Here is a 15,630-nt window from a genome sequence, read left to right as displayed (position 1 = left end):
TAATTAATTTTTATTTTACAAATATTTTGATATTAATTATTTTTATTTTTAAAATTATTTATAATGTATAAATATAAATGCGTTAAATCCTTTTAAAGAATCTAAACACTTTAATTATAAAAAAAACCCGCGTAAAGTCATGACGTGGATCACACAATTTCCAAACATTGACGCGGAACACTATATTTGTGATAAATGTCGTAAACGGTTATCACAAAAAAATATTGAAAATATAACTATTCTGATAGCTAATATGTAAATAATATCAACACAGCATCAATATCAATAGATACAATCAATATAACTTTAAACGAAATTGGAATATCTCCTATAAGAAAAAAAATCTAACCGAAAAAAATTATCCAAAAAAAGGATAGCGAAAATATAAAAAGCTTATTTCAGATATAATAATTAACAATCCAGAATCGGGTACAAAAGATAATAATGATATTACAATAATATGAAATTACAATATCCTAATTTATCTAAAAATAAAAAAATATCAATTGCTGACCATTCTGCCTCTTAATCAGGGTTGCCAGATATTCTTCACTTGAAAACGTGAGTTTTTATTATTTTAGAATAATTAATGAAGAACTTCGCCCCCCATCTCCACCAATTTGCGGGTCTGGCCCGTTTTTAACCGGCCTTCGGCCGGGGTAATTGATGTAGCATACTCATCTAAGTTATTATGTTATATTTAATGTAACAAGATTTTAAAAACAATGAAAATTTTTTATTGATTTACTAATAACAATTATGATATATAATTTTCTCATTAAATATAGCATAATATTAATTATTATATTTTATGGATGATTTTAAAAGAGGCAATAAAGATTTCCCATCGGCACTGTAGAGATAGGCTGAAAACTCTTTGCATAATTAGTTATATTTTGTTTAACTATAAATTCAGCTTCCAATGATGACGTTCTTTTCGCCAAGCAGTAATCATTAGACTGAATATTCTCTCTGATGAAGCATTTGGATGTGGAATAGAAAATATAAAATTGCATATTTTCTCTATCAATGGTGAGTTTTTATTAAAGAAAATCCATCCATTTTTCTTGGGTATTCATGTGATTGATTGTGTTTTGATAATTTTTCTTCATAATAAGAATAAAATTGTGAATATTCCTCAAAGATAATTTCTGTATCTATGTTTGGTATTTTATAATTACTAATAATTTTTTTGTAATTGTTCTAATTCTGGACATTATTTTAATGTCATAGGGATAAGATATTTCCATATATTATCTATAATATCATAACGTTTTTCTACATACTATAATATTTTTTATAAATATCTTTGATTCATTTTTGAAATTTATTGCCTTTTCTACATCATTATTATGTTGTAAAATATTTTTAGAAATGCTCCTATAAAAATTTTGTTGAATTTTTAAATTTAATGAATTCTTTAGTTTTAGGATAAGATCATGTATATATATTGCTAATACATCTTCAGTTTGCAATTGTAAATTTACGTTATTGACTAAAGTGCCAACGTTAAGGACAACACCTAAATATGCCTCTGCAAAATCATCTCCAAAAATTATTTTCAAAATTGGTGGGGTTGCTGATAATGATAAAAAATATTTATTCTTTAAGGAGTTGAAAATACTTAAGTATCCGCTTAATCGCTGGGATTAGTGTAAGCCAACGTGTTGGAACATGGCGAAATAAATCTGACCATTTTAAGTTGCACCATTCTACCAATTCTTTTAAAATTGTAACTCTTTTTGTCGAGTTGCTAAATTCATTATAGCATTTAATTACTATATTCTCAATATCATATTTACGAAAAATTATGGCCTTTTTTAAACGAATTGTGAAGAATGTGGCATATACAATCCATTGGTATAATATTATTACTATGGCTTTTCAATTCTGTCCAAATACTTTAATTTTTCCCAAATTTTACAGATGCGTTATCTGCACAATAGGCCGATTTCAAGTTCAGCAAATTTTAAATTTTCTAGCAAGCATCTAGATATGTCTTTAGGGGTTTCACTGTCAGACGAAAAATTTTTAAGTAATTAAACATTTATTCCATTTTTTTTGTTGAAGTATCTAAGGTATTACCTTTATTCTATGCATCCATTAGTATTGATTGAAAACGGATGATGTTTTTTAGATCTTTTATAATATTTGCCCTTAATTTATTTCATTTAAAATTTTACGAGTTTTAATATAAGATTTATAAAATCCATAAAAGAAATGTATAGTTATTTACATATTATAATTATACTTGATAAACTTTTTAAAAATTGAATTTCTGTTGTGGGTAATTGATCAATGAATATGATTGGTTAGTTGGACTATTAACAAATACTACAATTTTTTTAAATATGTTAAAATAAAATTAATTTAAAATTTTATATTTGTTTTTAAAAATATTTAAAAAAATTTAAAAATATTTTAAAGAAATTTAAAAACGTGAGAAAAAGTGTGAGACTAAGTGTGATTATTTTAATTTACTCAAAAACGTGAGAAAAGCGTGAAGTGTGAGAAAACGTGGGTAAGTAAAAAATTAGGAATGAAATCGTGAGAATCACGGCTAAATCGTGACATCTGGCAATTCTGCTCCTAATTGGAGCGCAAATAATATAAAAACGACATTCAACGCTACATAATCATATGGCATATAATTCCAAAATCGTTTTAGAAGAAAAGGGGATTCTTTCAAAGCCAAATCGAAAGCCTGCAAAAATATCTCAATCAAAAAACAGTTGATATTGTTTAAAAAAATTTTGCAGTGATGAAGCTAGTAGGGTATTACCAGGAAAAAAGATTGCATAATCTAGCAATGAAAAGGGGGAACGAGTGAACACTCAAAAAAGGTTAGTTATTAATAATTTGAAAGCTATCGATTTGGTATGGAATTACCCCTGTGCCGATATTAAATATCGGATGGGCCCCGATATTTTGCGTTTTCAAAAAATATCGGATCAGGTATATTTTTAAAAAACCGATCTGATATTTTTTTATTGTTTTTTGTTATTTTATGATTGTATATATAATCATATCATTTTTTTATTTAAAAATTTTACACTATTTTTTGTTATATTATTAGCAACAAGAAAAGAATTTTAAAATATCTAACGAGTCACATTCAGTTAGTGTTGTTAAACGGCTCGATTTAGTTAATTTTAAAATGGAAGTAATTCAAGATTTTGGCCAAAAGTAAATTACTCAACCTTATTTATTTTGCGCACAGCTAGTAGAAAGGTTTGGGCTTCTATCGGCGAAATTTCGAGGCTTAGATAATAATATTTTAGCAAAAATCTTGATTTAGCCATTTATAAAAATCGGGTAAATGGAGCTGTTTAACAACATCACATACATTGCAAATATTTTAAATGGAGAATAAAGTACACTTTCGTGAAAGTTGGTTTTTTTTAAAAAATAGAAAATACGTATATTTTTATGAGATTGATATAAAAATTTGATGGTAAATATACCCACGAATTATTTGTTATTCGATTCGTATTTTACGAATACTAATATCACAATTATTCGATTAGAAATAAGGAAAATATATTATTCGTCGAATAATTTTTTATCTATTATTCGATTAAAATAACAATATTGAAAAATAATCATATATTATTAGTAGGAATTATTTGCAATTATTCCTATTTAATAAAATTTCCTAGTGGAATAATGAAGAAATATTTTATATTTCTAAAATTGTTGTTAATGGCTGTTTTTATTCGAATAACTTCATAATACAAAATTAACTTCCGAAAATTGTTTTATGATGGACGAAGAAAGTATTTATTTTTATATGCAATTTATAACACATATACAATTATAATAAACTAGTAGCCATCCCGTCAAGGATGACGGGCGAACCAGATATTTCTCCGTCGTTTGATGATGGAGAAATCATAAATTTTACTTTTTGCAAAAACTTTTGTTTAAAAAATTTGTTGTTGGTATATTTGTCTTCTACATGATATGAATATTATATTGATTTTACTACATTATATATAAAAATACTATATAATGCTTCTATAATATCTTACTAATAAAATTTGTTTGTCTTTTATCCATAGTTACATTTTACAAAATAAATTTAATATTCTATCTTTTTTAATTTATGGTTAAATAAAATTTTCGAATTGAATCGAATATTCGACGAATCAAAAATCATTTTATTATTCGTATGAATAAGAATAATGAATTATTCGATTCGTATTTTTGTAGGTATAATGGTAAATAAAAATCAATATAAATATCGGATAGGTATCGAATGGGATCGGTTTTTGGTAATATCGAAAAATATCGGATCGGTGAAAAATTTGTGAATCGGCACAGCCTTAGTGAAAATAACCAGTACAAATTAATAGTTAAATAAATTATTTTAGTCTAATATATACAGAATATAACTAAATTACAAAAAAAAATTGTGGCAAAAGTCATAGTTGCGGTCTTTAAGCAATCATGATGTGGTAATTATTATAATAAAAATTTTTATCTCCCAAGCAGCAGCGACTAATAAACACCCATCAAAAACAAGGCAATCGATACTTTCCAATTGGACGATAATAAATGATGTCATCCAATATTTTTTTTCTCTTTCTTTCCATCTATTTATTTATTATCTTCTGATCAATCTTTGACAAGTTTTGATTAGGTTGTTTTTAGATAAGCGTTAAACTTTTAGTTCTAAATTTTAGTCACTGTGGCTTGGGATGGGAAAAAAATTTAAAAAAATATATAAACAATCAGGTTAGCAAAATTTGGCTATTATATCTCTATATGAAATAAATATATTATTTCCTATGATGGAAATATGAAATTTGTAATTTCAAAATTTGTAAACATTAAAATTTTAAAAGTTATTATACCAATTCAATTCCATCGTTAAAAGGAGTGTCTTCCCAGTCTTTTTGCGGAAATTTCTGAATAATTTTGCCGAGTCCCATACCATTTTCTATGTTTTTATAATGGTAATATATTATTTAAATTTATTTGTTTGTGGGACAAGGTAGGTCAAGTAAATTTCTGCTTGAAATTTGATATTAGATGGATTTTACTATTTAACCGTGATTCTCATAATTGTATGCATCATATTAGCCGTTCTCGATTTCTTACATCCCAAATCCTTTTTCACTTATTTTAAATTAATTTAAAAAAATTTCTATCATCTCATACTCCTAACATTTTATAAAAAAATATCAAACAATTTGTAATTATTTATATAAAAAAATAAAATTATAAATAAATTTTTCAAATATTTAGAAGAAATTGTAGTATTTATTAGTAATAGATAGACCTATGCACCACCGCGCCATCCTCCCCGGACTTATTTGGCAATCGTAAAAAAAATTATTTTTGCTATTATTAATACAAACTAAATTAATATATCGTAAAATTATAAATACATTAATCTTAATTAATATAAAATTCAAAATTCATGGAAATACTATTTTATTAATTCAATCATTCTTTTCGCAATTAAAATATGTATTATTTCAGTAAGGTTTTAATTTTTGAGTTTTTAATTTTTACAGTGAAAGAGGGTATTTTAAACGTTATTTTACAAAATGACTCTATATTATATTTTTTGTAATATTTAAAAATTAGGGCTGTACCGATCCACATATTTTTTACCGATCCAATACCGATCTGATATTTATATTGATTTTTTACCACACCCCTTTGAACCAAATGTAATTATGAAATCAATATCTTTTATGCAAAAAATAGAATTATGCATTTAATTTAATTTAATTTTTTTTTTATTTCTACAATAATTAAAAAAAGTTTACGGATATTGGTAATATTAAATGAAATTTTCATTATTCACCCGTGAAATTAGAATTTGGCATATAACACATTTTGTAAAATATTTCCATAATTCAGTCAGATACCATATTTAAAAAAGTTCTTTTATTTAAAGTATAAATAATAAAATTGGCAAAGATTTAAAATAAATAAAACTTTGGGTGTTCCTTTCTATTTTTATAAAAAAACTTTTAAAATGCTATAAATATATTTTAAAAAATAAATAAAATTTAAGGGGTGTTGTGCATTTTCATTGTTTAAAAAATATATTTAGAAAATATTAATGTAAAATAAATACACATAAAATAACAAAAAAGAGAAAAGTAAAAGGATCGGGTTTTACAGGTATCGGATCGGTCCGATATTTTTGGAAAACGTTAAATAACGGTACCGATGCGATATTTAATATTGGCACAGCCCTATTAAAAATATAGGTTACTAATTAATTGATCAGATTTGGAAATGAAATGTTCAGAAAAAAATCCTTCACTCAGAATAAATACTTAAAGCTCAGATTAAAAAACGAATGGCTTAGAAGTAGTCATATAATTGCTAAGAATTTTTCTTGGTACTATTGGTTATAAGAATTTTTATGATTAAAAATTTTCAAGAAGATATTGGCTTCTTCCGGTTAGCCCCTAAGCAAATATTACTGTTTACAAAGACCTAGTGATGCGCTTCATTTTAGCCGATTTTCAAAAAATGACTAACTCAATATTTTAGCCAGAAAAATATTGCCTACGCCTCGAGATCTTGCGTATAGATGTCCAGACCTTTGTGCTATTAATAATCAAAATCTTCAAGCATATATAATATTTTTCTGAGGGACCTATTTTCAAAACTGAATCATTTGTTTTATAAATATTATAATGGTTAGATGAAATTGGGTAAAAAATTAATCATTCGAAATGCTATAACTCCTTAGAACATTTTTGAAACATAGGATCTTTTATTAAAATATTCGATTATGTTGTATATAAAATCTAAAAATGTGCCATATTTAAATTTTTAAAAATAATAGGAAATTTACCTATTCCGCCAATTTTATTTTTAATTTCTAGATACCAGGTCCCATTAGAATATAAAATAAATTCTAAATCAATAATTTTTTTTTATTTTTTATTATATTACTACATTGAATTATAGTCCCATGTCAATATATTTTAATCCCTAACTAACTATGGAGAGGGGCTATGATGCAAAATAGTCATTGAATTTGGAGAGGAGTAGGTATTTATGATGCTATCGTTATTGAAAGGGTGGGATACATTTTATAGGGAAAAATTTTGAGTGGGTGGGGATAGAATATTCAAGAGGGTAATACGGAGCATAGGGGATTTAAACTCTGACCACTCAAGATTAATGTTTCAAAGGCCTAGAGTGATTTTTAAATTAGTTCAATAAATCTCATTTGATACCCATATTAAAAATAAAAAAGTTATAAAAACCCCCTATCATGCATAACCTAGATTTGGAGATTAAAAACGATGATTAATATAGCAATCAAAAAAAATTTATTTTAAAATCCATGCCCAGATATTATGCTTAAAAAAATCTTTAAAAACCTGAACCTCTCCACATCTCATAATTTGTTAGTGATGCAAATGAAAACAGTCAAAAGGTTTTTTATTTTGAGAACCATATTGAGATATTATGTTAGTATTTTCATCCTCCAAAATTTTATCATAAATAATGTAAGTTAAATATAAATAAATAAATACTTAAGCTAAATGCACTTAATAATTAAAATATTTAAGGAACTATTTCTATGTTATTTATTATATCAAATACTGATAAAATAATTTTTGCATAGCAAAATTGTTTTATTATTAAAAAGCAATTAATTTGCAATTAAATCTCAGGCTCATCCCAGATTAATATTTTATCTTTATCTTTAATGAATTCTTATGATCCTGAATGAGATCTTTATAAATTTTTTTGGCCTAGCCTATTTTTTAAAATAATTTAGTAACTTCCTGAGAATTCTTAATATTTTATGTTTTTGAATAATTATAACTATATTTTAAACATTATTCCAAGGGGAACTAAAAATATGAACAGTAAATAAATCTTAAATGCTCCATAAAATAATTATTTTTAAATTGCCCAGGCCAGATTTTTTATTTTATAGCTTAGGGCCTGCAGTCTGATAAAAAAATATATATTTAATTATTCTGTTATAAAAACAACAATATAATATTTATTGTAATATATAGATTTTAAAAATATATATATTCACTGTTAGATATCAGATTTAATTTGGTTAATGTATGACATTTAAAATTTGGAAGCTAATATCTTACATAGCAAGGTTGAAGTAATATGTTTAAAATAGAGGCAAACATGCAGGTATAAATCAGGATTAAAATAAAATGGAGAAATCGATTTAAAATAAATTATTTTCATGTGAATCTCTACTTAACATAATGTCCATGCCAATGCATTTCCCTAATACGATACTTCCTATAAATTATTTTATAAACTTGTCATTTTAAGGGGTATGTTTTATGTATTGGTTTAAAATCCAGATGGGCACTTCTACCAAATATCATAAATTAATAAAATGTCATCATACTTTCTTTGTCAAAGTCGTATCCTACCACTACAAAATAATCTACCAATCTAGACATATGGACAAGACAAATTAAAACCGCACGTTGAAAATATGAGATCAATTAAAATTATTAAGTGATATATGTTAGCACTATCACCATACAACCTAAATAAAAAAATTAACTTGTTTGACAAATTTGAATGGTGGAAAATATTATAATCATGTTTAGATTACATAGTTATATTTTTAAAAAATAAAATGAGTAGGAGTTCTTAGTCAGGAATAGAATATACCAGACAAGGAAGTTTTTTTTAGAATTTGAATGGCTTTTTTAAGATAAAAGCCTTCTCTGTAGGTTATTAGTTGCAAAAATTTTTTGTGCATGCATTTCGAATATTGATATGGTTGGGGCAATGAGATAGAGAAATATTCATTGGGAATATCGTGATATCATCTTCTCAATAACCTTATTCTATTTCTACTATATCTGATTGGTTCAAGAAAAATATTTAGCCTGGAATACTTATATCTGATTTCACTCAAAATAATCAATTTTTTTTGTTATAAACAATAAAAATCTCATTCATCGGAAAATTATTAACAATAAAAAACAATTTTATAAAATCTTTCATTTTTAATACTATTATGCAGTAGCGTCACTCACTACTCACTAGGGTGGGGGGGGGCGTAGGAGCTATAGCTCCCTGAAAATTTTGAATAGCCCCCTGACGAAATAATTTTTTCTCTTATTGGCTCCCTACTAATATCCTCCTATACTAAAGTAAATTTTTTGATAGCCCCTTGAACGATTTCTTTTATAATTCTATTACATATTATACAATCAAAACCGGTTAATTGTGAAGCGTTGGGATTGAAAAAGTAATATTTACGCACTTATCCGACTTTTCGCATTTAAAAGGCTAAATTTTAATTATTTAGTATATAAACCAATTTTGTGTTGTTACTAGTAATATATTATATAAAAAGTTTAAATTTGTTGTAGAATTATACGATTATTATTATTAAGATATTTTTTAAATCACTAAAAATTTTTTTTTCCACTTTATATCTAATCTGTGAAACGACATTTGATAGTTAAAATTATTATTTTTATAAATATGGCTCGGGTGTAATACCACCCTCATATAACTTCATATCTGGGTTACAAGGTGTTAGTATTCTTGAGAAAAAAATTGGCATATTATATGTAGGATGGGTCTTCATATAATTCACTTACGCTCACTTTTCGGCAGGTCTATAACGAACGTGCTAATAAAGAAGAAATATTTTAAAGATAAATACACATATTCTAAGTATAAATACAAAGGCAAATTAATCCACATACAACAATATTACCCAAGCAACAAATTTTGAAAATCATGATTCTCAGAAAAATATAATCAATATTTTAAATTATAATCATCAAGCCAATTCTAATATTCAACAATTTCAGAAAACAAGGCTATCAAAAAAGAAATATTCCTTTAGACATGGAGAATTTACAAAAAATGAATCTAACAGCAGATTTTTTTTTCTTATATTTATGATTAATAATTTAACAAAATCACATAGAATTTTGCAAATAAAAATTTTACTTTGTATGAATAATAATAACAATTTTTTGCACAGATATGTATATTTATTATGGTAAAATTTGTAATTTTATCATAGGTACTTTTGTTTTATACTCTTTGCGCATTCGCATTTATAAGTATTTGCACTTAAGCGAGATGCAAAAACTGTAGATAAAATTAATACATATAAATTATATTTTATTATTTAAAAATTAATAAGACTATCTGTTAAATATGGATTTATATTTATAATTATTTTATTTATACTTTGTTTCATTCATTTATTATTAACATATTAAACATTTAACACAATTATATTTCATTCACATGACACAAGAAGAATTTGATTGATTGTAAAAGTATATATATACATATAATTTATAGTGTAGTGATATATATTTTACAGAGACTGCAGAGGTACCATTTGTACGGCCCGGCCCAGATTAAAAAATTTTCGGCCCTGCCCGGATTATTTTTTCAAAAATTTTTACGGCCCGGCCCGGATGTTTAAAAAAAAATTTTTGGGGCCCGGCCGAGCCTGATTTTTTTAAAATAATATTCGACCTGGTATATACAAAAAATTTATTATTTCGTATTTTATCATATTTTTCGACGAGTATTATCATTTAATAAGCAAATCTATTAGTTAATGTTGTTAAACGGCTCGTTTTGAGCTGATTTTTATATACTAGAAATTTCGATACTATATGTCTAGACCTATGCTTCTTCTGTGAGCAAAATTTTCAGGCTTGCATAATATTTTTCTGGATAAAAAACTGAGTTAGACGTTTTTAAAAATTGTCTCAAAACGAGCCATTTAACAACACTATAACATATTATATTTTTTTTTATTCTAAACAGATATTTAGTATATTACAAATTGATACTATAAAAAATTTGTGTAAATAATATTTTGAAAATATACTATGTATTTAAAAAAATAAAAATAATGATATTTTAATTAATAAAAAATATAACATATATTATATAATAATGTATTTAATCCTTTACGTATTTATTCCATGGTAGGAAAACTATAATTTTATCATGTAATAGATACTATGAGTGTTAGCTAGTGTTAACTTTCACAAAACATTATATTAATCATAACTATATATAATCATTATAGCCATATCTAATTGACGAATATAATAATTCATATTGTATAAATTTTTTAAAAAAATACGGCCCGGCCCGGGTTTTCTTTAAAAAAAAATTTTCAGGCCCGGCCCGGTTATATTTTAAAAATTCGGCCCGGCCTTGGTACCCGGGCCGGGCTTAAGGCCGGGACTGTAGGTCTCTGATATTTTAGAAAAATTAAATAAATATTCCATTGACAACTTTGTTGTATAGCACAAATGGTTATAAGTCTCATTCGTTCATTAACTTATTAAATATTTAACACAACCATAAACTTAATGAGATTATTTTCTTTCACGTGATGTATATTAATAATTTGATTCACTAAATTGAATTCAAAGAAGTATGTATAGAGATATTTTTTTTAGTTTGATAGTTATATATACATTATGAAATTAATTAATTAAAATTAGAAAATTTCCTTTGTATTTCTTTTTGATATTGATGATGGACGAAAGTACTTCAACTTAGAAAACTTGATGGCTTATCTGCTGGAATACTACATGGTAGCAGTTTTGCTATCGTAATTAAATAAATATGAAACAGATTCCCAATAGTAATGTTAATATAAATATTGAATTTCCAATATACTCAAGCAAAGCTACTTCAGAGATTTTTTTTAGATATTTTTCAGAGACAAATTTTAGATATGATTTTAGTTACTGGATCATAGTCAACTAGATGAAAGTTCTGGAATGTTATGTTTATTTCATTTTAAAAACACGTAAGAAATGATTAATATGAAAAAGTGAAAAATAATTTAAAATTTTTAATTATAAAATCTCTAAAATATGAATAAACTAATATGGGACCATAATGATAAAACCATAGACAAATTAGAAGATTATTTAATATTTTATGATAGTAAAAATACTTTAAGCTTAATATGTAATTTACCAGATGATTTATTTTTGGTTATGAAAGCAATGTTACCGAGAGAGATAAATTCAAGTTATGATGAAGCATTGTGTACATTAAAATGTTTATGTAATTATAAATAGGCTACGGAAATAAAAGAAAATCATCCTAATAAAAATTATAAATGTCAAAATTTTAAAAATAATCATAATAATAATTATTATAGTGACAAAGACAATTATTATAACAGAAATCAATATAATAAATCTAATAATAAAAATTATTATGAAAATAGAAAATTAGATAATAAATATGATAAAGAAACACATTACAATAAAAGAAAGGATCATTATAATTATAAATCTCATAGTAACAAAACTTGAAAAATATTGAATTAGTACCAAATATTCAAATTGAAATAGATTCTTATAAATTAAAAGAGATAAATTATATGATAAAATTTGAAGAAATATTTGTGATTATAGAAAATAATGAAATAAACATTAAAGAAAATAAAGAAATAAAAACTTTTATAATTGATAAAGAATTTAAAAAAACTTTGAAAATAAAGAAACGTAAAACAAATATTATAAAGAGAGGCAAAGTAAAAGTTAAATATCCTGATGTTAAAAAAGTTTTTCAGAATGTGATATGGAAAACATATGTTAAAAATGGAAGGCAAAATAATTTTTTTTTAGAAAGAACAATTTAAAGATAAATTATAATATGAAAAAGGTGTTTAAATTAAAAAATAAGGGAGTAAAATTAAAAAAATAAAAATAATTGAAATTTACTGTTAATAAAAAATTATTATATAAAATGCTACAATTCAAAATATTAAAAAAATAAATATAAATAAAAATAATTGAAATTTAATATTAAATGAAAAATTATTATATAAAACGCTATTTCAAAATATTATATGATTCTATATACCAAATTATGATTATTATTCTTATTCCATGAATGATTCCAATAAATTATTTATCCCATTATCGTTTCAATTATTCCAAAATTATTTTATTCGAGATAAATTGTTCATGATAATAATTTCAAGTGATAAATAAATACAAATGATAATAAATAACGAGATGATGATCAAGCAAATGATTAGACGATCAGGATAACAAGCCACAGACAAACCAAAATGATGAAGAAACCGAATAACCACTGAACCAAACATTCCAAACAACACTTCACTATCGATTACTTTTTGCAAAAGGTGAAATGTTATCGACCAAGATAATGACAGTCTAGCTGACGTTTAGAAGCCGAATAGAAATAAAACGTTGCCTGCGCGATATTAAGTTTATATCATGAACTAACCGTTATGCAAAGATTGAACAGCTAATGCACAAGATCAAAGACTTAGAACTACATTTTCTTGCCCAAGGAGAACCTTGGCGGAGTTCCTTTAAAGGTGGAATGTTAAATATGGATTTATATATATAATTATTTTATTTATACTAGTTGTTGTATAGCCCAAATTGTTATATGTCTCATTCGTTCATTAACATATTAAATATTTAACACAACCATTATCTTAATAAGATTATTTTCTTTCACGTGATGTATATTAATAATTTGATTCACTAAATTGAATTCAAAAAAGTATTTATAGAGATAATTTTTTGAGTTAGATTTATATACATTATGAAATAAATAAATTAATTAAAATTAGAAAATTTCCTTTATGTTTCTTTTTGATATTGATGATGGACGAAAGTACTTCAACTTAGAAAACTTCATGACCTGGACTACAACATGATTATCTGAATTTTTATTAAATGAGTGCAATTTTATTTATTAGATTAAATTAATAGATATAAATTAAATTTTTACTATGCCAGTTTGCAATCAAATTCTGTGTTAAAAATAGAATATAAACTTAACTCAAAATGTCTAAATATTAATTTAGCATTAACAGTTGAAATTGACTTTTATTATTTAAATTATTTAACCCTAATTAAATAAATAAATCATTTATTAATTAAAAATTAACAAATTAATATTGTAATTAGCCTAGTTCAAAATCACTAATCAGCTATATTATTCATTTTTAAATTTAATCACCATGCCACTACCTAAAAATATTTTCAAGTTACATTTATAAAAAGTAAGTAGAGTAGTAGATAATCCGGTATTAAATAAAAATGGTTATATAATATTAAGTAAAATGTCACTATTACAGACGTATATGACAGTATAGAATATATTACAGTTAATATTTTAATAAATTTTGATAATAAATGTTTTTGATAATAAATATAAGTAACAATATGCATTTATTTATTTACGCCATCTATTTGATAAAAAATATTATTAAGAATTAAACATCTTATTATTCATCCCACAAGAGATGTAATCTTTTAGATATTATTTTTTCCTTTTGTTTTTTTATGTATTTTTTGGAAAGCTATTTTTTTGAAAAATAGTTTTGAGTTAAATTTTTAATACGAGATTTTTGATTTTATTACAAACTACTATTATTTTAAGATATAATATACTAACTAGAGGTGGTGCGACAATATATAAAATCTTAATTGCTTTCATCATATCATTCTGGTCCTTATTTTATAGTTAAAAAATGTATTATTTCATATAGCATCATTGCAGTCTCAATAACTCAAATATTTGCATAATTATTTATTTCAAAGATTTTTAATGTTTTTATTTTATCAATTTATCTAACATAATAAATTCTGATATGAGTTTACATCGTGAGTGTCATGACTATGACTGAAAATTAACCAGCATCTTTTATTTGTATGGCTATGTAATTTAAGATTATAACTTCTGCTACTAAGAGCATTTGATTGCATAATTTAGATGAGCAATAATGGTCACCTCTCTAGTCGTTTATATATCATTAAAAATGGAAGATAATCTTTTAGAATTTTAATATCTCACAATAATTTACTCAATTACTTATCTAGCTTTATAATGTCATCCAGGTCTAACCACCATATAGTCTTATAATTTGAATTAGTCGTTTATATTATCCTCTTCATGAATTATTGATTTGAATAGGCCGGCCTACAAATTTTTCCTTATTAGTCAATTCTATAAAATATTGTCTAAATGGTATCACAACGTTATATTAGTTTAATGACTTTTTGTCAATGTAGGTTGCTAAGAATTATATCACTTTATGTGGTTTTTAAATACCATTATCAATTGTTAATTGTAATTCTTTAGACAAAAGAAAATTTTATATTTGCAATCGAAAATAATATTGTAATAAATGGATAAATATTTTGTATTAAAAAATATTATATTTAGAAATGTCTTGTATTGTTTTACTTTTATTATTTATATGCATAATATAAATAAGAAATTCAGAATAATTGCTAAGAGTTTGCAAATTTTAATTAAAAAGGTATAATATATTTTTATAAAATAGGGAATATGGGGGGGGCATACATTTTTTTTAGTGTGCCCCCTGAAATTGTAAAGGTTAGTCATGCCCCTGCTATCATGCCATAAATTAGTTTAGTTTTTTAAATATCTTTTATTTTTGTCAAGTATATTTCATAGATTTATAATAGTATATAGATTTAAATACTTCAAGTCAAATATTTTTTTTGATAATAATAATAATTTTTAGATTTGTATTTTTAGTATTTTACATATTTAAAAATCACCATTTTCAGCAAAATGGAGGGAAAATAAAGGGATTACGATCATATCTCAAATGGGTCTATTATT

At 24.4% G+C, this 15,630-nt stretch overlaps 1 protein-coding gene across 2 annotated transcripts in view; it reads right to left on the bottom strand.

Annotated features, from left to right (window-relative positions):
• Positions 1 to 8,458, bottom strand: part of LOC135925531 (myotubularin-related protein 13-like) — a 65,710-nt gene extending 57,252 nt beyond the window's left edge. For both annotated transcript variants that reach the window (XR_010571664.1, XM_065460912.1), the window contains exons 1-2: positions 8,372 to 8,458; positions 4,857 to 4,942 (exon numbers count right to left, since the gene is read on the bottom strand). Coding sequence is in view for 1 of the 2 variants with exons in the window: in XM_065460912.1 (XP_065316984.1) it covers positions 4,857 to 4,942; positions 8,372 to 8,426 (141 nt within the window). In the remaining variant the exon portion in view is untranslated. The remainder of the gene's footprint in view (positions 1 to 4,856; positions 4,943 to 8,371) is intronic.
• Between the last annotated feature and the right edge of the window lie 7,172 nt (positions 8,459 to 15,630).

The sequence above is a fragment of the Gordionus sp. m RMFG-2023 genome, chromosome 2 (genome assembly GCF_954871325.1).
Source record: "Gordionus sp. m RMFG-2023 chromosome 2, tfGorSpeb1-WG-v2, whole genome shotgun sequence".
In the NCBI taxonomy this organism is placed as follows: Eukaryota; Metazoa; Nematomorpha; class Gordioida; order Chordodea; family Parachordodidae; genus Gordionus; species Gordionus sp. m RMFG-2023.
The sequence above is the reverse complement of the archived record's forward strand: the minus strand, read 5'-3'. Positions and strand labels throughout refer to the sequence as shown.